We start from the raw sequence: 25439 nt of genomic DNA, 5'->3' as shown, positions 1-25439 counted from the left end.
GGGGTAGGTGTGCGGTTGTCTTTGGACTGAGTGGCCGAGGGTCTTCCTGGCTCTTGGTGGGCTGCTGGTGGCCTGGGGTTCCGGGGGCTTTCCGTACCTGCCTCTGGCTTCTGATGGGTGGAGCTGCAGCGTTTTGCCCTCATTGGTAAGTACGTTCCATGACACAGACACAAACATGACACAGACACAAACGCCCACTCAATCACAACTCAACAAAATTGTTGGTGTGCGTAACATGCTTTGTTAGTTTTGTTTTTCACACACAAATTTATTTTTGCAAGTATTGATAGTATTTTTTTATATGTTAAAGTGATGAAGTATCTGATTAATAGACTTGTGCTCTTTCCCCTTTTTTTTTTTTTTTTTTTTGCTCCCTTTCTCTCTCCCTTTTTCTTCTCTTTATTTTCCTCTTCTTCAGCCTGTCAGCTCTGGCTGTTACATAGTATGTGGAAAAATAACTCAGATAAATAAAATAAAGGGTTAAAACAACAACAAGAAGAGCCTATTGAGAACCTATAGAGCTCATCTTGAAATAGCAAACATGTTTGGGACAACAACGCATTCAGATCACAGTTCTGCTTGCAAGATCTACCAGACATGACAGGCTAAAAAAAAAAAAAAAAAAAAAAAAAAAAAAAAAAAAAAACAATGAGCCATAAAAATACAAGTTTGAAACTAATCCAGTGTATTTTAACATTAATGTGAGCATCACAATGAATATCAAACAAATTCATATTAATGTGAATGCAATTTTTATTTTTATATGAAAATATAATGTGCTAATGCATAAAAATAGCCACTGTCCAAAAGTTCAAATAAGGCTTCAAATTAAATCAGAAAGCTTTTTCCGTCCAAAACGTAGCTGCTCCTATTGTCCTTCACTCGTTAGCTAACATAACTGAAATGGCGGCCCTTAGCAAACATCATCCATGAGACCTTGTTTCTGACAGACAAACTAACAGAAACATTACTGTACAAACATTAACAGGTATCAGCAACGCACTAATGTACCCATCCAGAGCTGCCATCACAGCTCCAGGGTGCTGGTGTTTTAAACGCTCAGCATTGTAGATATCATTGTTTTCCAACCAGTTTGATTCCAGTTCTTACTGGTTTGGAAATGCTGTACCAGTAGCTGTTCACGTTGCTGTTGTGGTGATCCCCACTATCTCTCATCCCGTGGTTCAACACACTCCAACTCCACTGTGTTGGTCTGCAGCTGATAAGATAAGATAGTGTTTATTTGTCACATGTGCAGTTATACACAGTACAATGCACAGTGAAATGTATTTTGTACCTGCAGCCATATGTGCACAAACATATAAATAAGAAGAATAAAAATAATTCACACTATGCACTATACACACTTTACATTGAATTATAGAATATTATAATATTTACATTGTGCAATAATAGTCCAGCTAGGACTCAAAGTTGAGCAGATGGAGGGCTTGTGGGTAAAAACTCTTCTTCAACCTTTCACTCTTAGTCCTCAGGCAGTGGTAAAGCCAGCCGGGAGAAGAGAGAGTGTCCGGGGTGGCTGGGCTGTTTAAGGATCTTCATGGCCCTCAGCCGGCACTGCTTGAGCACCTTGAGTGGGAGCTTGAAGTCTCTCAGCCGCCTGAGGAGGTAGAGACGCTGTCTGGCCTTCTTCACAGTGATGTTAATGTGATGAGTCCAGGACAGGTCCTGTGAGATGGTCACTCCCAGGTATTTGAAAGTGTCCACTCTTTCCACCTCAGCACCACTGATGACAAGTGGATGGTAGTCCCTCTGCTGCTTCCTGCTGAAGTCCACGATTAGTTCCTTTGTTTTGCTGACGCTGAGCAGGAGGTGGTTCTCCTGGCACCAGTTCTCCAGGCGGGAGACCTCTCTCCTGTAGGCTGTCTCCTCATTGTGGGAGATTAGTCCAACAACAGCAGTGTCGTCAGCAAACTTGATGATGACATTGGACTCTGACGTGGCCACGCAGTCATGGGTGTACAGTGAGTACAGCAGAGGGCTGAGCACACAGCCTTGGGGGGATCCAGGGTTGAGGGTGAGGGAGGATGGGGTGAGGTGACCCACTCGTACCACCTGTGGTCTGCTGGTCAGGAAGCTGTGAACCCACCTGCACAGGGATGGGCCCAGGCCCAGGTCCAGCAGCTTAGAGACCAGCCTGGAGGGAACTATGGTGTTGAATGCTGAGCTGTAATCTACAAACAGCACTCTCACATAGTTCCCCTTACCAGTGTCTATGTGTGAAAGGGTCTTGTGGAGGAGGAAGGATATGGCGTCGTCTGTGGATCTGTCTGGCCGGTATGCGAACTGTAGTGGGTCGAGGGTGGTGGGCAGTGAGGAGGCGATGAATGTCTTGATGAGTCTCTCAAAACACTTCATCACCACAGAGGTGAGCGCTATGGGCCTGAAGTCATTGGGGCTGCTGGGGTGTGGTTTCTTTGGGACTATGATGGACTTTTTAAAGCAGGTGGGAATCACACACAGTTTCAGTGAGAGGTTGAATATCAGTGTAAACACAGGTGCCAGCTGGTCAGCGCAGGTCTTAAGGACACGTCCACTAATACCGTCTGGTCCAGCCGCTTTCCTGGTGTTTACACGTCTAAACTATGAGTGTCTCCGCCCCTCCGGCCGGGAGCGCAGCGGGCTGTCGGCTTCCTGACTCGAAGCGCGCAAAGAAATTAAGTTCATCAGTCAGAGAAGCATCGGCACTCACCGGGGGGGGGGGGGGCTTTGTAGTCTGGGATGGTGCGTAGTCCCTGCCACAGTCCCCTGGAGTCAGACTGTTGTAGTTGCTGTTCCAGTCTGCGGCCGTAGCGATGTTTGGCCTCTTTCACCGCTCTGCGGACGTTGTATGATGCAACCTTGTAGTCCTCCATGTTCCCAGAGGCAAGGCCGGAGTTGTAGGCCTTCAGTTTCTAGCTTCAAACCCATGATCTTTTGTCTGTATAATAACAATAACTTTTTATTTTATTTATTTATTTTTTTAAATTTATGAGCAGAAACAACTGTGTGAAACTGAGTGTTTAGAGCAGTCTGAGCTTTTGGCTCACAGGGATTACTTTTACATACACTGAGCTCATTCTTTGAACCTTTGGTCGTGTTTAACATGAACATCCACCACTGGAACAGGAACATTACCATAAAGCTTAGAGTAGAAGCGCAAGAAAATTTAAGCGGCAACTGATCTGCGGCTCAGAATTGACGGCTCACTTGACCGCAGTACTTTGACTGCACAGCGTTTCCTGCCGTGTGACGCAGTGATACACTCACCTGTGCAGGTCTCCCTCTGCATCTTCTCCCTATCTGTCCCACCAATCCGCGCTTTTCCCCGCACATCGCAGGCGAAGAAAAGAAACACGGTTTACCTCGGATGTCAGCGATCAGGTCCTCTGCCTGCACAATAATGTTAACCTGTCACTGTAAAAAGTGCTGACTGATACTTTTGACTTCTGATCAATGTGTCATTGGCAATGGGGGAAAACGGGTTAACGCACAGGTCTTGAGCTGCCGGCATCTATTGCAGTGCATTGTGGGGTTTGTAGTATAAGCGATGGGAGGGCTATTAATAACAGCCACATGAAATTATTTCCTTATAGGGGCCTTTAGTTTGACACGTGCTGTAAGTGATGCTCTGACAGCCTGAAGGACGATCCAAACTAATAACTCTGTGATTCATTTAATCTGTTACTCTGTCAAACTTTAATAATCTTCCCTGCTGCTTCTTCGCTCCTCCTGCTCTCCACCTGTGTGGGCGTGGTCTTCAGAGCGTCCTTCAGGTGCGGCTGCTCCTCCTCTTGTCTGCTTTTCAACCAGGACGCTCTGTGCAAGCGTTTAGCCATTAAGATTTTGCCTTTTTCCATTTTCCAAAAAGATAAAATAGGTGATGATTGAACGGAAGCACTGATCAGGTTTACTGAGAAACATTCAGTGCTGAGCCACCGCCTCTCAGAGGCGGAGCAACACCTGAAAAGCGAGTTTCAGCGTCAGAGTCCAGAAGTGAAACTGAAAGTGAGAGCTGCAAACTGTGTTTGTCTTCAAAGGAGCATCAAACTGAGCTCATCCAGCCTTTCTCAACAGCACAGCAGAGCTTCTGTCCAACACTGGTGAGTACAGATGATCACGATCACCTGTTTTAGAGTCCAGACTCTTTATAACCTGTAAACACGCTGCGATTCACCGTGGGGGCGGTAGAGATTTCCCCACCTCTGGTCGACACTTCTGCTAAATTATTTATATATACAAATATAAAATCACCCTCCCTTCGAATTTTAGCGGTGCCCAAGCATTAAAATCCTAAAGTTTCACTTTAGTCCTGATCTGTGACAGCTGAGATGACGTCGCTTGGGGGGAGGATCCTGCTCCAGTTCAGAGACAAAACTGTAGTGAAAGTAAAAAGAAATGAAACAGATTCAGTGTCAAAAAAGAAAGAAACAAAAAAAAAATCCCAGAAAGATTCCTGATTTGTGTCAAACACTTGTCTGCTTCATCATGAGACTGACAATCCTGCTCACAATGATGTCACTGAGAGAAAGAGTCATATTCTGTGTGAAACTGAGTGTTTAGAGCAGTCAGAACCTTTGGTCATGTTTAACATGAACATCCACCACTGGAACAGGAGATATGTGACAGGAAAGAAGGGAAAGCAGAATAGGTCCACTTTAAATAGAATTCAAACTGAATCTGAACTCAAATCAGTTTCTTTTCTTTCTCACTCAGAGTGCAGACATGTCTGCTGCCAGCTGTCTTCTATCTGAAGATCAGTTTATGTGCTCCATCTGTCTGGATGTGTTCACTGATCCAGTCACCACACCATGTGGACACAACTTCTGCAAAACATGCATCACTCAGTACTGGGACGATAAATTTCCATACAGGTGTCCTCTGTGTAAGAAGGAGTTCTACACCAGACCTGAGCTGCACATCAACACTTTCATCTCTGAGATGGTTGCTCAGTTCAGACGTGAAGCTCAGCAGAAAGCCAGCAGCAGCAGCTCAGAGCAACAAGCTGCCAAACCAGGAGAAGTTCCCTGTGACGTCTGCACTGGAACCAAACTGAAGGCCCTGAAGTCCTGCCTGGTGTGTCTGACCTCCTACTGTCACACTCACCTGGAGCCTCATCTGACAATGAAAGGTCTGAAAAGACATCAGCTGACTGATCCTGAGGAGAACCTGGAAGGCAGGATGTGTATGAAGCACGATAAACCTCTGGAGCTGTTCTGTAAGACCGACCAGACATGTGTCTGTGTGCTCTGCTCTGTTGTAGACCACAAGACTCATGAGTTTGTTCCTCTGAGAGAAGAATATGAAGGAAAGAAGGCAGAACTGGGGAAGACTGAGGCTGAAATTCAACAGATGATCCAGAAGAGACGACTGAAGATTGAGGAGATCAAAGAGTCGGTGAAGATGAGTAAAGATGCTGCAGACAGAGAGAAAGCAGAAGGTGTTCAGGTCTTCACTGCTCTGAAGAAGTCTGTTGACAGAGGCCTGAACGAGCTCATAAAGCAGATCAAAGACAAACAGGAAACAACAAAGAAACAGGCTGAAGGTTTCATCAAAGATCTGGAACAGGAAATCTCTGAGCTGATGAAGAGAAGCTCTGAGGTGGAGCAGCTCTCACGCTCTAAAGACCACCTCCACCTCCTCCAGAGCTTCTCATCTCTGAAAGATGCTCCACCCACCAAGGACTGGACAGAGGTCAGTATCCACCCACCATCATATGAGGGGACTGTGGTGAGAGCTGTGATGAGAGCTGTGGATCAGCTGAAGGAGACACTCAGGAAAGACATGAAGAAGCTGTTTGAGGCTGATCTGAAGAGGGTCCAGCAGTATGCAGTGGATGTGACTCTTGATCCTGATACAGCAAATCCTTATCTCATCCTGTCTGATGATGGAAAACAAGTTCACTTTGGTGATGAGAAGAAGAATCTTCCAGACAACCCAGAGAGATTTTCTGAACATGCTCTTGTTTTAGGAAATCAGAGTTTCTTTTCAGGCAGATTTTACTTTGAGGTTCAGGTTAAAGAAAAGACCGGCTGGGCTTTAGGAGTTGTCGGAGAGTCAGTCAACAGGAAGGAGGTCATCACAGGGAGTACTGAGAATGGTTACTGGACTGTAGTGGTATATGAAAATATTTGTGAAGCTTCTGATGATCCTCCAGTCCGTCTCTCTCTTCAGTCTGATCCTGAGAAGGTGGGGGTGTTTGTGGATTATGAGGAGGGTCTGGTCTCCTTTTATGATGTAGGTGATGCAGCTCTTATCTACTCCTTTACTGGCTGCTCCTTCACTGAGAAACTCCACCCATTCTTCTGTCCTGGAGTTAATGATGGTGGTAAAAACGCTGCACCTCTGATCATCTGTCCTATCAATCAATCAGTCTGATCTGTTTCCATGGTGAAATTGGATTAATTACAGATTAATCTCAACATTTTTTTTTTTTTTTTTTTAGCCTGTCATGTCTGGCATCTTTCACAATCGGAATGATGATCCGAATGCACTGATGTACCAAACATATTTGCTTTGACAAGAACAGCTCTATATGTTTCCTAGAGGCTCTTCTTGTTAATGTTTGCAATTTTATTTTTATTTATTTATCTTTTTATTTAGTTATTCATGCCAAGTCTGACAGGCAACAAGGAAGGGGCAAGAACAAGAGGTGGGGGGGGGGAAGAAAGGAGATAGAGAGAAAAAATAAATAAATCAATAAATAAAAGGGGTTGATATACTCACACACACACACACACACACACACACACACACACACACACACACACACACACCCATACACACACCCATATGCACCTACATATACACACATACACACACACAAGTTTATTGTTTGTAGTAATGTGTGTGTATGCGCCTTTGTCATGCAATGTATTCGATAATGAGGGCGAGAAACTGCAACCATGCCCCCCGCGATCCAGAGGCAGATAGGGAAGGACCCAGGGGACCCAGGCCATCCACAGCACAGGAGCTCAGAAGACTTGGGGCCACACATCCCGATGGCAACCACGTACACTCCCCAGAAGAGGAAGGAGGGAGGCTACAGACGGAACCCCCACAATCCAGGGGCTAGAGTCCAGAGAGCCAGAGGCAACGGGCAGCTCACCCCCCCGGCAGGCCGGCACCCCCAGCACGAGCCAGGCATGCGGCCCCCGAGGCCCCAAGCGCCCGAGAGCAGCCCGACACCCGGCAGAGCCCCCCCACGCGCCATCACACCAAGTCCTGAAAATGGCCTCTGCACTTTAGCATTATATGAAAATATTCATGTAGCTTTTGATGATCCTCCAGTCTGTCTCTCTCTTCAGTCTCGTCCTGAGAAGGTGGGGGTGTTTGTGGATTATGAGGAGGGTCTGGTCTCCTTTTATGATGTAGGTGATGCAACTCTTATCTACTCCTTTACTGGCTGCTGCTTCACTGAGAAACTCCACCCATTCTTCTGTCCTGATGTTAATGATGGTGTTAAAAACTCTGCACCTCTGATCATCTGTCCTATCAATCAATCAGTCTGATCTGTTTCCATGGTGAAACTGGATTAATTACAGATTAATCTCAACATTTAAGCCGACACAGAGAAGAAGTCCTAAAAACAGCAGCGAGCAAACTGCACCTGCTGATGAAGACCATGAGATACGGTCAGAAGCTGCAGAACAAGCCAGTAAGCTGAGCTTTAGTTGATGTTTTGTTAAAGTGTTTTCAAGTTGAAGAAAATGATCCATTTGAGGAAGTCCAGTGTGAGAAAGTAGAAACTCTCCTTTTCTTTTCTTTCAGTGTTTAAAGGCACAGACATTAAAGCAGATACTGTATACGGATATGAGTACAAATGTACTGTTAATATTTGATTCTTTTCATTCAGCTGGTGTTAAAGATCAGAAACAGGATGGAGAAACTGTTCTGCTGTTTTAACATGTACAACACGCTTGTTCACAATGACATGAATAAAAATATGAACTTTTATTGTCTCCTTTGGTCATTTCTCCAATGGCTAAATCCTCAAAGATCAGTGAATATCAGAACAGCAGCTCAGCTGATTCCAGTCTGTACACCAAGATAAAGTGTTACTTGCATGAGTTGTGTTAAAAGCGAAATCACATTGGTTTCCTGTAAGGAAGGTTACCACTCTTTCAGTGTCAACTTCCTGTGGAGCTGCATTCAGTTCGTTTTTGGCAACTACAAAATTGGTTCTTTGGTCACAATAATTTGTCTTACTGAGCCCAGCAATGCAATAAAGCAACGCAGACCACTGATGAGAACATCAGTTGACCAATCGTGTAACATGTCAATATGGATGGCACAAGAGCTAACACAATACCTATCATTTTTGTTCCTTATGCCCGTTTAGTCATAAACGGGCCAAAACAATCCATGCCACAGTAGCTGAAGGGTGGTGAGAGCTTCTCTAGGAAGATCACTCATTCTCCTTCCTCAGGTGTTAGGAAAATAAGTTTAGTGCTCCTATAATAAATCACATATTTACATTAATCATGTTTATGTATAAGTTGTTTTTCAGGATTCTTGTTGTTGAGCAGACAATGCTTAAATGAGGAGGAGGAAAACACCAAGTTGCCTTGAACAGACTACTTGCAGCTGGTGAAAGTGTATCAACTGCCAGCTTCCTCCTTATCTGCATTCCTTCTGTTATTTATGGGCATGTGCATGTAATCATGGGTATAAACATGCTCCTTGGGCGTTCCTTGTGCGAGCAAATGCGGACAACTTCCTTGTCTCTGGAGCTTGAAAAAAAGATGACTGGACTTTCATCAAATCAGCCAAGATGCACAGGAAAGAAAGTCAAACAGAAACTAGAGAGAATGACAAGAGGAAGAACACTGTCATCCCTTATGTGGCAAGCTTGTCAGCAAAACTCAGAAGAATTTTCTCCAACCATGACATCCCAGTATACTTCAAACCAAGTCACACCTTAAGGCAGGGGTATTCAAATAAAATTTAAGGAGGTCCACTCAGACAAAATTTCATGAGGTCAAGGTCCGGAAGTGCAACTATTTAATGTGACATATATATATATATATATGCTTGTGTAGCTGGATTGTGTGTGTTAATTACCTTGCGGTCGCGTGCCGGTGTTTTATATGCGGTGCTGGTTGGGACTTTTTTGGTCCTCACTCTTTGTGCTCAGTTTTTTGGCTGCAAACATATTTGTCCCTGTTTTTCCAGTTTCTTCATTTCTTCACATCCATTCCGACAGTCTCAGCAGTCTCCCTCCAGGAATTTTCTGACATTTGTGAGTCCTCAGTGGTGGTCCTAGCCTGTTTGGCGCCCTGGGCGAGCATCCCCGCCAGCACCCCCCCAACCCCCCATAGCGATCGCCGCAGCAGCGCCTACCGCACTACTCCATTTGGGGGGTAATGAGCACCTGCTGTGTGGTGCATGTAGCTTTCTGCCATGGTCTGACAGACAGGTTTTAACAGAAGGTCCCTCCACCATCACAGGCACACTCAGAATTTCTTTTAAATTTTATTTGAAAAAACATGGAAGAAACTGAAATATTACACAGATGCTTACCTTCATCTTTGCTTGTTTCTCCTGTTATTCTTTTCTCTTTTCCCTAAACTGTGCACCTGATGGCTTTGACCTTTTCCTTTCCATCTGCCGTAATTCGCACTGAAGCGGAATAAGTTATCACCACCGCCCATCCCCAGGGTTGTCAGATCTGACTGACAGTTGCCAGCCCAACACAACAAAACCTCCATTGAATCTCATGTTAATAGCACCAGGTGTGATATATATTTAACTAGAAGCACTCAGAGAGCGCAAACCTCTGCCAAAGCCATAGGGTCACTGACGCTGTAATACGTGTATCTAAATACTGTGAAATAATTTTTTATCTTTCCCAGACAACAATAACCTCCTACAGTCCCGTCGCCAGATCTCAGTCTTAAGGGGGGCTTATGAAATCCAACAGGGGGGCACCACTATTATTAGCTTGGACTGTGCGGTGCTTATCGAGGAAGATGGAAGCCTCAACATTGAAGTTTACCGGAAGCCCACACACACAGACCAGTATCTCCTCTTTGACTCCCACCACCCTCTGGAACACAAACTTGGGGTGATCAGGACCCTACAACACCGTGCGGAAAGTGTTCCCTCTAAGGCAGAAGGGAAGCATAAGGAACACACACACATTAAGAAAGCCCTCAAAACATGCGGTTACCCCAACTGGGCCTTCATCAAATCAGCTAAGATGCACAGGAATGAAGGCCAAACACAAACTACAGAGAATGGGAAGGACAAGAGGAACGACATTGTCATCCCATATGTGTCAGGCTTGTCAGAGAAACTCAGAAGAATTTTCTCCAAGCATGACATCTCAGTATACTTCAAACCAAGTCACACCCTAAGACAAAAACTGGTTCATCCCAAGGACAAACCCCCCAAACACAAGATCAGCGATGTAGTGTATGCTGTTCAGTGCAGTGAAGAGTGCTCGGACCTCTACATTGGTGAAACCAAACAGCCTCTTCACAAACGAATGGCACAACATAGAAGAGCCACCTCGACAGGACAAGATTCAGCAGTACATCTGCATCTGAAGGAAAAAGGGCACTCTTTTGAGGATGCCAATGTTCACATTTTGGACAGGGAAAACAGATGGTTTGAAAGAGGAGTGAAAGAAGCCATCTATGTCCACTGTGAACAACCATCATTGAACAGAGGAGGTGGATTACGTCACCAACTTTCCCCCGCTTACAGTGCTGTCCTGAGCTCCCTTCCCAGACGTCTCAACCCCCATTCACACCTTTGTTCCAGTGACCTCAATAGGCCACAGGAAACAATGGAGCGGAGTCCTAAATTGGTTTCAACTGAAACCACTGATTAAATATGACCCACGCCCCCTTCACACCTGGGCACATGTGTTCACGCACATGATCAATAGAGGGTCATAACCACCTCCAGGGGACTACGCCCACAGGGGTTTAAATACCTGGGTCTCTCCACCATTTGGTTGAGAACTGAAGAAGCCTTTCGGATGAGAGGTGAAACGTCTTCAAGAAACAAAAAGAAGTCCAGTCGCCTTTTTCAAGCTCCAGAGACTATTATTAGCTTGATTAGTGATCTGGCTTGGGTGGGCGGGCCAGGGCGGGCCCAAGCGTATCAGTGGGCGGGCACGGCCCCCTAGGGCCCGCCCATAGCGACGGGTGTGACCTCCTATCCCACAATAGTGTGTTACCTCGACCAGATCGTGGCTCCTAACCGTAGCAGGGAGACCTCTGGTTTCTACTTCGCTTGGCTCGTGGCTGGTAACTAACTTGCTCATCCATGTGGGTCAGCTACAGCAAGGCGGAGAAATGCAGCAAGTCGAAGGATTTTAGCAACAGAACTTTTATTCCTTTTTCCACCACCACCGGACACACTTTTTCCCTCGCGCTCGTCTCCTGCGCTAGCCCGCATACACACACATGGGGCAGAGAAAGTGGGTGGTGTCTTTCAGCCTAATAAGGCTACATTCTTAAAGTGGAAGGCTCTGCCTGTACCCTACAATACTGAAGAATCATTAAAAAAATTCCTGGATCCAGATCGTGATTCGGATCACTGCCAAAATTTAATCAGTTCTTCTTCTAGTCATTTCCAACCACTCCACAAAATTTCAGCAAAATCCGTTCATAACTTTTGGAGTAATCCTGCTGACAAACAGACAGACAAACAAACAAACGCTACCGAAACATAACCTCCTTGGCGGAGGTAAATATACAGACCTTTGGGTGAGTTGCTAAAATTTTGGCTGCTTTTCACCATATTTGGTAGGTTTTTAGGAAGTTTTTATTGTAAAATTATATATCTATATAATATTACAATTATATAGCTATATCTGTATAATTTTCCAGCCCAATGTGTTCACAAGCTGCCCAATCTGGCAACACTGCGCCATCCACCAACATTTGTCCAAACTGTCTAGATTCATATTTGTGTTATTTTTATCATCAGGATTCGGGTTCACACAAATACTGTGAATTAATGACCATATTTACAGTATTATAAATCAAATGGGCTTTGTGCTCTATCAGTTGTGTGCGTCTAATTTTATTAGATGCACGGATTCATTCTGTGGAACATGGGGGAAAAAAAACATGGGAGGACAAAAAAAAAAGTCAGTTTTGCATATCTCGCAAAACTTTTGCGAGATCTCGCAAAACTTTTCAATATTAGTACATACACTTCGCGATAATCTTGATATGGCAGTGTCAGTGAGGATGAAAGGTTTGGTGAGAAACTGCCAGCAAAAGTTGCCTTTATTTATAATTCAGCGGTTACTGTTGGCTGTAACCAGGCCAAAACTGTACAGGCATGAATGAATGAACCCGGCTGACTGTCTCACTCTCACGCCACCACCGCAGACTTCCGCTCCATCGCAGCCACAACAGCCTGGGGACACAGACTCTATTCCCCTCTGATGAGGTGAGGACAGTGATCGTTCGTAGAGTGGACACCTTGTGTTACCAACTGTTATGTGGCCCATACGAGGAAGAGGAAGGAGCCATCACAGCCAAGCTTCAAGGACTGGCGGCTAGCTTTCCTTTGCTGCTGGGTTACTTGCACAGGTTGGTGAAGGGCTTCTTGGTAACCACCCTAGGTTTTCTCCCACCTGAGTCAGCAGCTGCAGCAGCTCCCCAGTCCAAACCAAAGTCTGAGCCCGCGCCCCGTCCCGAGCCCACAGCAGCAGCTCGCCAGTCCGAACGGCCCCGTCCAGAGCCCCACCCCGAGCCAACAGTGGCAGCTCCTGAGCCCCATCCCGAGCATGGGCGGCCAAGGACCACGCAGCGGTTCATTACAGAAACAAGCTGTTTTAGCTCCTCCACCTTTAACACAATTTAAAGAGAGGGTGGGGCTTCTGTCCCAGAGATGACCATTTTAAGGATATCTGCTTTCTGTGTCATCATGCAGATCCTTTTTTTTTTCAGCTGCTACCTTTAGAGGCTGCCACCACTGATCATCTACCTCCATCTCACCCTGTCTTCTGTCACACCAACCCTCTGCATGTCCTCCTTCATTTGATCCATAAATCTCCTCTGTGGTCTTCCTCTTGTTCTCCTACTTGGCAGCTCCGTCTTTGACATCCTTTGTCCAATATACCCACTATCCCTATTCTGCACATGTCCAAACCATCTCAGCCTCACCTCTCTAACTTTGTCTCCAAATGGTGCAATCTGATAAACTCATTTCTAATATCAGAGGAAGGCTGTAGCTCAGGAAACAGAGCAGGTCATCTACTAATTGGAAGAATGGTTCGATACCTGGCTGCTCCAGTCTGCATGCCAGAGTATCCTTGGGTAAGATACTCAAGTTACTCAGGTGCTCCCAATAAGTTCATTGATGTGTGAATGTTAGATAGAAAGAACTTAGATGTAGGGAAAAAAGTGTTTGGCTGAATGAAGACATGTTGTGTAAAATGCAATATAAGAACCAACTAGTAATTGGAGCAAAAACAGCAAAAAGTCAGCTTTTTGCTGTTTTTGCTCTGTATCTTTTCTGTTTACATTTTAATAACAGCTGCGAGTCGTTTGTTATGGAGGAAAAAAGCATTAATTTATTTGAGGAGCATTATTATTTAAATATGCCAATAGTTGATTTTTGGGCAGTTTTTCATGTATATCTACAGCTGAATGTTAATAAAAGTGCCCCTGTGACATTTGGGACTCAGAAGTGCCTTTTTGTTTATACCTTTTGGGAAGAAAAAATATCGAGATATATGTCATATATATCCATTTAGCTAAAAAATATTGAGATATTCTTTTTGTTCCATATTGCCCAGCCCTACTGGTGACTCCCAGTGAAAATCTTAGCATCTTTCAATCTGCCACCTGTCTTGTTGTCAGTGTCACTGTCTCCAAACCTCTTACTGAAAAAAGAAGAGGTTTGGGGAGAGTTTCATCCTTTTCACTAAATCCACCATGTGTTTTTAATTTCTCTCTTTACATGCATATATACCCAACAACCCCTCATCACCTCTGTTTCCTTCACCTACATGTCAGCTGAAGTCAGCTCCCATCACCACTCTCGATCACTTCATCCAACTTAGGTCAGATTTCTTCTTTCTTGTCTAACTGGCATCCAAGCTGTGAAGCAGACACACTGAAGACATTCAACATCAATTTCAAACTCATGAGCCTGTCTCACACCCACGGCTGGGTTTGTGATCATACAGGTCTAAGAGTAGAAAAATAATGTGTGAAACTGAGTGTTTAGAGCAGTCTGCAGTCTGAGCTTTTGGCTCACAGGGATTACTTTTACATACACTGAGCTTATTTTTTGAACCTTTGGTCATGTTTAACATGAACATCCACCACTGGAACAGGAGATATGTGACAGGAAAGAAGGGAAAGCAGAATAGGTCCACTTTAAATAGAATTCAAACTGAATCTGAACTCAAATCAGTTTCTTTCCTTTCTCACTCAGAGTGCAGACATGTCTGCTGCCAGCTGTCTTCTATCTGAAGATCAGTTTCGGTGCTCCATCTGTCTGGATGTGTTCACTGATCCAGTCACCACACCATGTGGACACAACTTCTGCAAAAAATGCATCACTCAGCACTGGAAAGATAATTTCCAATACAATTGTCCCCTGTGTAACAAGGTGTTCAGTGGAAGACCTAAACTGCACATCAACACTTCTGAGATGGTTGCTCAGTTCAGATGTGAAGCTCAGCAGAAAGCCAGCAGCAGCAGCTCAGAACAACAAGCTGCTAAACCAGGAGAAGTTCCCTGTGACGTCTGCACTGGAACCAAAGTGAAGGCCCTGAAGTCCTGCCTGGTGTGTCTGACCTCCTACTGTCACACTCACCTGGAGCCTCATCTGACAATGAAAGGTCTGAAAAGACATCAGCTGATTGATCCTGAGAAGAACCTGGAAGGCAGGATGTGCATGAAGCACGATAAACCTCTGGAGCTGTTCTGTAAGACCGACCAGACATGTGTCTGCATGCTCTGCTCTGTTGTAGACCACAAGACTCATGAGTTTGTTCCTCTGAGAGAAGAATATGAAGGAAAGAAGGCAGAACTGGGGAAGACTGAGGCTGAAATTCAACAGATGATCCAGAAGAGACGACTGAAAATTGAGGAGATCAAAGAGTCGGTGAAGATGAGTAAAGATGCTGCAGACAGAGAGAAAGCAGAAGGTGTTCAGGTCTTCACGGCTCTGAAGAAGTCTGTTGACAGAGGCCTGAACGAGCTCATAAAGCAGATCGAAGACAAACAGGAAACAACAAAGAAACAGGCTGAAGGTTTCATCAAAGATCTGGAACAGGAAATCTCTGAGCTGATGAAGAGAAGCTCTGAGGTGGAGCAGCTCTCACGCTCTAAAGACCACCTCCACCTCCTCCAGAGCTTCTCATCCCTGAAAGATGCTCCACCCACCAAGGACTGGACAGCAGTCAGTATCCACCCACCATCATATGAGGGGACTGTGGTGAGAGCTGTGGATCAGCTGAAGAAGATACTCAGGAAAGACATGAAGAAGCTGTTTGAGGCTGAGCTGAAGAGGGTCCAGCAGTATGCAGTGGATGTGACTCTTGATCCTGATACAGCACATCCTGCTCTCATCCTGTCTGATGATGGAAAACAAGTTCACTGTAGTGATGAGGAGAAGAAACTTCCAGACAACCCAGAGAGATTTTCTAAACGTCTTGGTGTTTTAGGAAATCAGAGTTTCTCTTCAGGCAGATTTTACTTTGAGGTTCAGGTTAAAGGAAAGTCCAGCTGGCTTTTAGGAGTGGTCACAGAGTCAGTGAACAGAAAGAAACGCATCACACGCAGTCCTGAGAATGGACTCTGCACTTTAGCATTATATGAAAATATTCATGTAGCTTTTGATGACCCTCAAGTCCTCCTCCCTCAGCCATTTGGACCTGAGAAGGTGGGGGTGTTTGTGGATTATGAGGGGGGTCTGGTCTTCTTTTATGATGTAGGTGATGCAGCTCTTATCTACTGCTTTACTGGCTGCTCCTTCACTGAGAAACTCCACCCATTCTTCTATCCTGGTGTTAATGATGGTGGTAAAAACGCTGCACCTCTGATCATCTGTCCTGTCAATCAATCAGTCTGATCTGTTTCCATGGTGAAACTGGATTAATTACAGATTAATCTCAACATTTAAGCCGACACAGAGAAGAAGTCCTAAAAACAGCAGCGAGCAAACTGCACCTGCTGATGAAGACCATGAGATACGGTCAGAAGCTGCAGAACAAGCCAGTAAGCTGAGCTTTAGTTGATGTTTTGTTAAAGTGTTTTCAAGTTGAAGAAAATGATCCATTTGAGGAAGTCCAGTGTGAGAAAGTAGAAACTCTCCTTTTCTTTTCTTTCAGTGTTTAAAGGCACAGACATTAAAGCAGATACTGTATACGGATATGAGTACAAATGTACTGTTAATATTTGATTCTTTTCATTCAGCTGGTGTTAAAGATCAGAAACAGGATGGAGAAACTGTTCTGCTGTTTTAACATGTACAACACGCTTGTTCACAATGACATGAATAAAAATATGAACTTTTATTGTCTCCTTTGGTCATTTCTCCAATGGCAAAATCCTCAAAGATCAGTGAATATCAGAACAGCAGCTCAGCTGATTCCAGTCTGTACACCAAGATAAAGTGTTACTTGCATGAGTTGTGTTAAAAGCGAAATCACATTGGTTTCCTGTAAGGAAGGTTACCACTCTTTCAGTGTCAACTTCCTGTGGAGCTGCATTCAGTTCGTTTTTGGCAACTACAAAATTGGTTCTTTGGTCACAATAATTTGTCTTACTGAGCCCAGCAATGCAATAAAGCAACGCAGACCACTGATGAGAACATCAGTTGACCAATCGTGTAACATCTCAATATGGATGGCACAAGAGCAAACACAATACCTATCGTTTTTGTTCCTTATGCCCGTTTAGTCATAAATGGGCCAAAACAATCCATGCCACAGTAGCTGAAGGGTGGTGAGAGCTTCTCTAGGAAGATCACTCATTCTCCTTCCTCAGGTGTTAGGAAAATAAGTTTAGTGCTCCTATAATAAATCACATATTTACATTAATCATGTTTATGTATAAGTTGTTTTTCAGGATTCTTGTTGTTGAGCAGACAATGCTTAAATGAGGAGGAGGAAAACACCAAGTTGCCTTGAACAGACTGTACTTAACCAAGGACTACTTGCAGCTGGTGAAAGTGTATCAACTGCCAGCTTCCTCCTTATCTGCATTCCTTCTGTTATTTATGGGCATGTGCATGTAATCATGGGTATAAACATGCTCCTTGGTCCTTCCTTGTGCGAGCAAATGCGGACAACTTCCTTGTCTCTGGAGCTTGAAAAAAGATGACTGGACTTTCATCAAATCAGCCAAGATGCACAGGAAAGAAAGTCAAACAGAAACTAGAGAGAATGACAAGAGGAAGAACACTGTCATCCCTTATGTGGCAAGCTTGTCAGCAAAACTCAGAAGAATTTTCTCCAACCATGACATCCCAGTATACTTCAAACCAAGTCACACCTTAAGGCAGGGGTATTCAAATAAAATTTAAAGAGGTCCAGTCAGACAAAATTTCATGAGGTCAAGGTCCGGAAGTGCAACTATTTAATGTGACATATATATATATATATATATATATATATGCTTGTGTAGCTGGATTGTGTGTGTTAATTACCTTGCGGTCGCGTGCTGGTGTTTTATATGCGGTGCTGGCTGGGACTTTTTTGGTCCTCGCTCTTTGTGCTCAGTTTTTTGGCTGCAAACATATTTGTCCCTGTTTTTCCAGTTTCTTCATTTGCTCACATCCATTCCGACAGTCTCAGCAGTCTCCCTCCAGGAATTTTCGGACATTTTTGAGTCCTTATATTGATAATTTGATTATTATTCCTGATTGTTATTCTCTCACTGATAAATTCAAACACTGCAGCAAAAAGCAGCCAGAAACGCACAAGCACTGAACAGGTGTGGGCTGTGTGGACCCGACATGTAGTTTGATTTCTCCGGAGGCTCACGTCAGGTTACGTTGAAGGATATTTAACATGATAAATATTAATTTAAATTTGGTTGACGAATGAATCAATACACAAAAGCTTAAACTTCAAAATTTTGTTTATTTTCCCACCAGTACACTGCGTTCCAAATTATTATGCAAGTAATATTGTCTCTGATTTTCCAAAATTACCTATATGAATTGCAGTCATTGTAATTTTCCAGTCATCAACTATTAGAGTACAACTGAAAGATTTTTGAACAAACTGCCAATGATAACAGTATATTTTTAAAAAAATAAAACACTCAAAATGCGCCCAAAATACATGTTACAAATTATTATGCACAGCAGAGTTTTCAACCTTTTCATTTGTATAAAGAAAAAAAAAAAAGGTCATTTGTGAAATTATAAGCATTAGCAGGTTATTACAAACTGAAATCAAACAGTTTTCAAGTCAAAACTTTATTCTAGGTGATGTTACATTTGCACATAGGACCCCTTGTTCGAAAGGAGCTTCTGAACTCTCTCGTCCATTGAATTTGTCAGGTTTTGGATGGTATCTGCTTCTATTGTTTTGCATGAGAACAGAATACCCTCCCAGAGCTGTTGCTTAGATGTGAACTGCCTCCCGCCATCATAGACACCCCTTTTGATGATGCTCCAGAGGTTCTCAATGGGATTGAGGTCAGGGGAGCATGGGGGCCACACCATAAGTTTGTCCCCTTTTATGCCCATAGCAGCCAGAGATGCAGATGTGTTCTTTGCAGCATGAGACGGTGCATTATCATGCATGAAAATGATCTTGCTGCGGAATGCACGGTTCTTCTTCTTGAACCATGGCAGGAAGTGCTGTTTGAGAAACTCCACATACATTATGGAGGTCATCTTTACCCCTTCAAGGATCCTAAAGGGGCCGACAATCTCTCTCCCCATGATTCCAGCCCAAAACATTACTCCACCTCCTCCTTGTTGGTGCCATAGCCTTGTTTGCATGGGGTGTCCATCAACCAGCCATCCTCCACTCCATCCATCTGGACCATCGAGCGCTGCACGGCACTCATCGGTGAACAAAACAGTTTTGAAGTCAGTCTTCATGTATTGTTTGGCCCACTGGAGCCGTTTCTGCTTGTGTGCAGTGGATAGAGGAGGTCGACAGGATGGCTTACACACAGCTGCAAACCTCTGAAGGACCCTGCATCTTGTTGTTCGGGGGACGTTGGAGGCACCAGCAGCTTCAAAAACGTGTCTGCTGCTATCACAAGGCATTTTTGCAGCTGCTCTTTTAACCTGACGTAATTGCCTGTTCGAAAGAGTCCTCAATTTTCCCTTATCAGCACGCACACGTGTGTGCTCTGAATCAGCTACATACTTCTTGATTGTGCGACGATCATGATGAAGTGTCTTGGCAATGTTGATTGTAGTCATGCCTTGACCTAAACACTCCACAATTTGTTGCTTCTCAGCAGCCGACACATCCTTTTTCTTTCCCATTTTGGCTGAAAATGTAGGCTGCTTAATAATGTGGGACAGCCTTCTTAAGTAGTCTTGCCTTTAATTGGACACACCTGCCAAACTAATTAGTACAGGTGTCTGCAATTGCTTTCAGTGATATGAAGAGCCCTGACACACATCACCATCAATGGTTTTAACTGACAAACAAAAAAATCTTACCTTATCACTCCTAAACACTTTTTGCATAATAATTTGGAACACAGTGTATACTACACAGTAGACTGGTGGGAAAATAACATTAATGTCTCACTTAATATAGTTGGAAATTAATCATTCTCTCAGCTGTATTCCTTGATGTTGAAATGTGTCATGCTTGTTTTAACATTTTATTTTGAATTAAAAACTTAAATTAAACCACAAAAAGGAGAAAAAGTTCATTCTTCGTTTAACAGCTGCTTTTACACAGCTGTGCTTCACACTCACGGTTGCTAGGTGACATGAGCTACGCAGAGGTGAGGGCAGGCGACGCTGATATGAAGGCTAGCCGCTCACTTCCGGCCTTTGCGGTCTTCGTGGGCTGCAAAGGACCGTGGGCCGGGTCCTTCGAAGGATGCGGCCCCTGAATTTTTGACATCGTGCATCGATATAATCGGTATGCCTGGAACTCGTGCACTGAGAAATGTTCCACAGTGCAAAGTGCGAATAAAATGCGTTAAAACCCCACCCCTAATATATATATATATATATATATATATATATCCATCCATCCATCCATTTTCTTCCGCTTATCCGGGGCCGGGTCGCGGGGGCAGAAGCCTAAGCAGAGAAGCCCAAGCTTCCCTCTCCCCAGCCACCTCCTCCAGCCCATCCGGAGGGACCCCAAGGCGTTCCCAGGCCAGCCGAGATACACAATCTCTCCAGCGTGTCCTGGGTCTACCACGGGGCCTCCTCCCGGTGGGACATGCCCGGAACACCTCACCCAGGAGGCGGCCAGGAGGCATCCTAATCAGATGCCCGAGCCACCTCAACTGGCTCCTTTCGATGTGGAGGAGCAGCGGCTCTACTCCGAGCCCCTCCCGGATGGCCGCACTCCTCACCTTATCTCTAAGGGAGAGGCCAGCCACCCTTCGAAGGAAACTCATTTCTGCCGCTTGTATTCGCGATCTTATTCTTTCGGTCACTACCCAAAGCTCGTGACCATAGGTGAGGGTAGGAACGTAGATCGACCGGTAAATCAGGAGCCTCGCTTTTACGCTAAGCTCCCTCTTCACCACGACGGACCGGTGCAGCGTCCGCATCACTGCAGAAGCAGCCCCGATCCGCCTGTCGATCTCCCGTTCCCTTCTCCCATCACTCGTGAACAAGACCCTGAGATACTTAAACTCCTCCACTTGAGGCAAGAACTCGTTCCTGAGCCGGAGATGGCACTCCACCCTTTTCCGGCTGAGGACCATGGCCTCAGACTTAGAGGTGCTGATTCTCATGCCAGCCGCTTCACACTCGGCTGCGAACCGTTCCACTGCGAGCTGGAGGCCCCCCCGTGATGAAGCCAACAGAACCGCATCATCTGCAAAAAGCAGAGATGTGACTCTGAGGCCACCAAGGAAGAAGCCTTCCGCCACCTGGCTACGCCTAGAAATTCTGTCCATAAAAATTATGAACAGAATCGGTGACAAAGGGCAGCCCTGACGGAGTCCAACACCCACAGGAAACAAATCCGACTTATTACCGGCTATACGGACCAAGCTCTCACTGTGGTTGTACAAGGACTGAATGGCCCGCAACAATGGGCCAGACACCCCATACTCCCGCAGAACCTCCCAAAGAACACCCCGAGGAACACGGTCGAATGCCTTCTCCAAGTCCACAAAGCACATGTAGACTGGTTGGGCAAACTCCCACGCACACTCGAATATCCTTGAGAGGATAAAGAGCTGGTCCAGGTTCCACGACCAGGACGAAAACCGCATTGTTCCTCCTGAATCCGAGGTTCGACTAACGGACGCACCCTCCTTTCCAGCACCCTGGCATAGACCTTACCGGGGAGGCTGAGGAGTGTGATCCCCCGAAAGTTGGAGCACACCCTCCGGTCTCCCTTCTTAAAGATGGGGACCACCACCCCGGTCTGCCAATCCAATGGCACTGCCCCAGATCTCCACGCGATGTTGCAGAGGCGTGTCAACCAAGACAGCCCTACAACATCCAGAGCCTTCAGGAACTCAGGGCGAATCTCGTCCACCCCAGGGGCTCTGCCACCAAGGAGTTGTTTAACTACCTCAGTGACCTCACCCCCAGTGATGGTCAAGTCATCCCCCTCATCCCCAGACTCTGCTTCCATTACAGAAGGCGTGTCAGTGGGATTCAGAAGGTCCTCGAAGTATTCCTTCCACCGTCCGACTATAGCCTCAGTTGAAGTCAGCAGCACCCCCCCCGCACTATAAACAGTGTGAGTGAAGCACTGCTTTCCCCTCCTGAGTCGCCTGACGGTTTGCCAGAATCGCTTCGATGCCGTCCGAAAGTCTTTTTCCATAGCCTCACCGAACTCCTCCCACACCCGAGTTTTTGCTTTATATATAAATATATAAAGAGAAGCTGATGACACCGAAGACTGGTGTAAAGGCTTGGACCTGGCTGCCCCCACCTGCAGAACAGGAACGGGTGCAGGAGTGGGCCTGTCCATCTGTGCTTTTCAGATGCAAAGCTGACAGTCTTAGTGTCCACAGTTTCTGAAAACACAGTTCCTTCATGAGGCTTAGAGGAGGAATCAAGTGTCTCAAAATGTGTTATTTCCATAATAACAGAAGCCTGGAATTTTCAGACACCTGTGTATACAGTTTGCATTCAACGGCTCTTCTGTACAAATCAGAGGGCCTTTTAAACCATTGATCACATAGCCTTGTCACTAAATCACAAATGTCTTTAACTTCAGAGGTAGACACACGGGCCTTGTGTGCAGTCCCTGTCTGTCATTTCATTGTTTTTATCTACACACTAACATCGTCAAGCTCAGCCTTTCAGCACTGTTACATGCATGAATGATATTTACTATGTTTTGGGAAAAAGCAAAGAGTTGACTTGGAAAAAAATATTAATTTCTTGTTTTCCTCATGCCATATGCTGCTTCATACCCTATCTAATGTGGATTTATGGCTACTTTTAGCTGAAATCTTCAACCCTGTAACATTCAACTCCATAACAAACCCCACTGTTACGGGGTTGAATCATTGTTACGGGGTTGAGGGTTGGGCTGTTCTTAAGTCAGGCAGCCCCTTTTCTCTAAATGTTATTTCATGATTATTATTTTCAGATTGCGGCTATCAGATGGCTAAATCAAATGCAGAGAGAAAGGTGTATTTTCATGTTCTTATTGATAATTATGGGACTCAAGTTTTGACTTGTACTAGGAGGAGGTTTTTACAAGTAATTGCTGGCTAATATGCCTCCATCAGCCTTTCTCCTTTGCAGATTCATAATCTTTGTCAAATTCCCTTCATGTTGATATACTACTTGCTATATTTCAGACATGAATAAATTTTCACAGTCATGACCACGTGACCTTGAAGGTTAAAGGTCAAGATTATGTGCTAATGCCAGGGTCATAATGTAAATGTAATCCCAAATTGAATAGGTACCTGTGCAATTGCTAAGAAAGTGGCTGAAAGCCTATTTGAAGATGTACCACATTTTATTTCAAAGTCACAGAATAAAATCAGTTTTTTTATTGTTTTACCATTGAAATGAATTAATGACTTGCCCCCAAATTTGCTGGATTCAAATCCCTCTAGAATGTGAACCCCTGGTCTGATTTTCAAAACTAAAATGTTCTATAATCTGTGAGAACAGTTCTGTCAATTTAGCTTAGAAATTAAATCAAACTGACAACTTTCAAATGTATCCAAGTACCTATTATTAGTTCAGAGTTTAGTTAATGCTCAATTGCCATTTTTAAGAGCTGACAACAATGCACTTTTTTTAACTGCAGATAGCACAGATGGTAGATTCAAGCACATATAAATATTAATTTGATATTTTATAATATTAATTTTAATAAAATGTTTATATTAACATTTATAGTTAAGAGTGTAACTGTGTTGTGATGTTGTTACATTGTTAAACTGATTCCAGAGGAACAGATTTTGTATACAGTATAGCATTCAGTCTTTGCTGTCCTTCATTTTTTCTTCTCACAAGACAGATCCGTTCAATCTAAATGTGATGTTATTTTAAAACAATGTTAAATATTATATATGTAGTGTTATGTTTCTTTCCTCGTGTTTGTTTTAATGAATTAAAGTGTGTTCAACCCCGTTACTTGATATGTTGTTATACATTTTTTGATAGTAATAACAAATATTAGACTAATATTTGTTGAACTGTATGCAAAAATTTAGAGGACAAGTAGAAAACATAAAAAAGTCTGATCTAATGTTTATGCTAAAGTGTATTTTCATGATTTATGAAGACTGCTTGTACATTAAGTTGCCATATTCTACTTGACAGTCAAATTATTATTATTATTTAGAATCAAATAAAATATACTTACAATAAGTTAATTTACACAAGGGACAGGTGACAACAAAGGAACTGGAAGAATTAGTTTGATTATGTTTTAGAGTTATACTCACACGAGAATGAAATTGTCCTGTTACAGGTGGAATTTAAAACAACCTAAGAAACAAAGAAATAACTAATAATCTTTGGGATTTCATTTATAAGGTGGGAAAACATCTTTTCTCAGAGGTTCAAACAGTTCTTCAGTAGTTGCAATGTTCAGAAACTCTATTTTTTGAGGTTTATTTTTCAGTAACCTGAGAACCCAAAGTGCACCGAATTCAGAGAATGACCCTGCTGTGATCTGTCAGCGCATATGTCTATGGATTACTGAGATGGGTAAAATCCTGCAGATGGAATTTTGTTAATTCATTCTGTCACAGTACTGGATGTACAGGAGTACACACAGGAGGAAGTACTTTCCAATGAAGTAGACTTCACCAGACTGGCTTTGTAAAGAATAAGTAAACCTTTTACTACTTTTACTCTGTAACTTTTCTGTTTACATTTTAATCACACAGCTGTGAGTCTTTTTATAGAGGAAACAAGACATTAATGTATTTGAGGAACATTATTATTTAAATATACCAATAGTTGATTTTTGAGTAATTTCTCATGTACATCTACAGCTGAATGTTAATAAAAATGTCTATGACATTTGAGACATGTAGCTTTGACTCTGAAGTGCTTTTTTGTTTATACCTCATGGGAAGAAAAAATATCGATATATATATATTGTATATTGCCATTCAGGTAAAAAATATTGAGATATTACTTTTGGTCCATATAGCCCAGCCCTAGGATGTACATCTCCTCACTTCTCCCTCCAGCTAGTTGCCAGGTTCTTGACTGATGCCTTTTGATGTGGCAAATTGTCAGAGAAGTGATGGCAGACAACATGGGCATGAGATATTTCATTGACTGGAGATCCTGGAACTTGTAAACATTCTTCTGCATGCTATTGGCTCATTTGCCACCTTCCCACGCAGAGTCCTTCGTAAAGGACAGCTCAGAATGGATTTTGCCTTCACTGCTAAACTGAAGAGCCTGCAAATCATGCAGTCAGCTCTCCAAATTTTTTGCCTGGTCTGATGCTAATGAAGTAATGCATTCAGTTTCTGGAACTCATCATGCTTAAGCCCTTTCACATAGATTTATTGCTATAATTAGGCTGCCTTCATTTTGTCTTCATGGTGGTGGCTGTGACTCAGGAGGTAGAGCACATCCTCAAGTAATCAGAAGGCTGGTGGTTCGATTCCTGGCTGCTCCAGCCTGTATGCCAAAGTATTCTTGGGCAAGATACTGAACCCCGAGTTGCTCTCCAATGTAACTGTCAGAGTATGAGTATGTGTGAATGTTAGCTAGTAAGCACTTAGCTGTAGAAGGAAGTGCTTGTATGAATGGGTTGTGATGATGTGTTCATGATGTGGTTGTGTCTGCGTGGCATCTTGAATATCAATTTTTCTTTTCAATTTTATTTATATAGC

The 25439-nt window shown here is 43.9% G+C and overlaps 2 protein-coding genes across 3 annotated transcripts; both read left to right on the top strand.

Annotated features, from left to right (window-relative positions):
- Positions 1 to 2811: 2811 nt before the first annotated feature.
- LOC115796476 (E3 ubiquitin-protein ligase TRIM21-like) lies at positions 2812 to 6488 on the top strand. 2 transcript variants are annotated; one of them, XM_030752909.1, is made up of 3 exons: positions 2812 to 3776; positions 3872 to 4103; positions 4717 to 6488. In XM_030752909.1, the coding sequence occupies exon 3, from the start codon at positions 4726 to 4728 to the stop codon at positions 6376 to 6378; it is 1653 nt and encodes a 550-aa protein (XP_030608769.1). In that variant the 5' UTR covers positions 2812 to 3776; positions 3872 to 4103; positions 4717 to 4725; the 3' UTR covers positions 6379 to 6488. The 2 variants fall into 2 exon arrangements, with proteins under 2 accessions (XP_030608769.1, XP_030608762.1); XM_030752902.1 differs by having other exon boundaries at positions 2812 to 4103.
- A 7933-nt stretch (positions 6489 to 14421) lies between these two features.
- On the top strand, positions 14422 to 16489 carry LOC115796518 (E3 ubiquitin-protein ligase TRIM21-like). Its single transcript, XM_030752948.1, has one exon. The coding sequence runs from the start codon at positions 14422 to 14424 to the stop codon at positions 16054 to 16056; it is 1635 nt and encodes a 544-aa protein (XP_030608808.1). The 3' UTR covers positions 16057 to 16489.
- The last annotated feature ends 8950 nt before the right edge of the window (positions 16490 to 25439 follow it).

This window comes from Archocentrus centrarchus, chromosome 2 (assembly GCF_007364275.1).
Source record: "Archocentrus centrarchus isolate MPI-CPG fArcCen1 chromosome 2, fArcCen1, whole genome shotgun sequence".
Classification (NCBI taxonomy): domain Eukaryota; kingdom Metazoa; phylum Chordata; class Actinopteri; order Cichliformes; family Cichlidae; genus Archocentrus; species Archocentrus centrarchus.
Note: the sequence above shows the minus strand (reverse complement) of the source record. Positions and strands in the feature narration are given on the sequence as shown.

Coding starts and splice junctions, on each gene's coding strand:
- LOC115796476 (XM_030752909.1), top strand. CDS start 4,726: ATGTCTGCTGCCAGCTGTCTTCTATCTGAAGATCAGTTTATGTGCTCC.
- LOC115796518 (XM_030752948.1), top strand. CDS start 14,422: ATGTCTGCTGCCAGCTGTCTTCTATCTGAAGATCAGTTTCGGTGCTCC.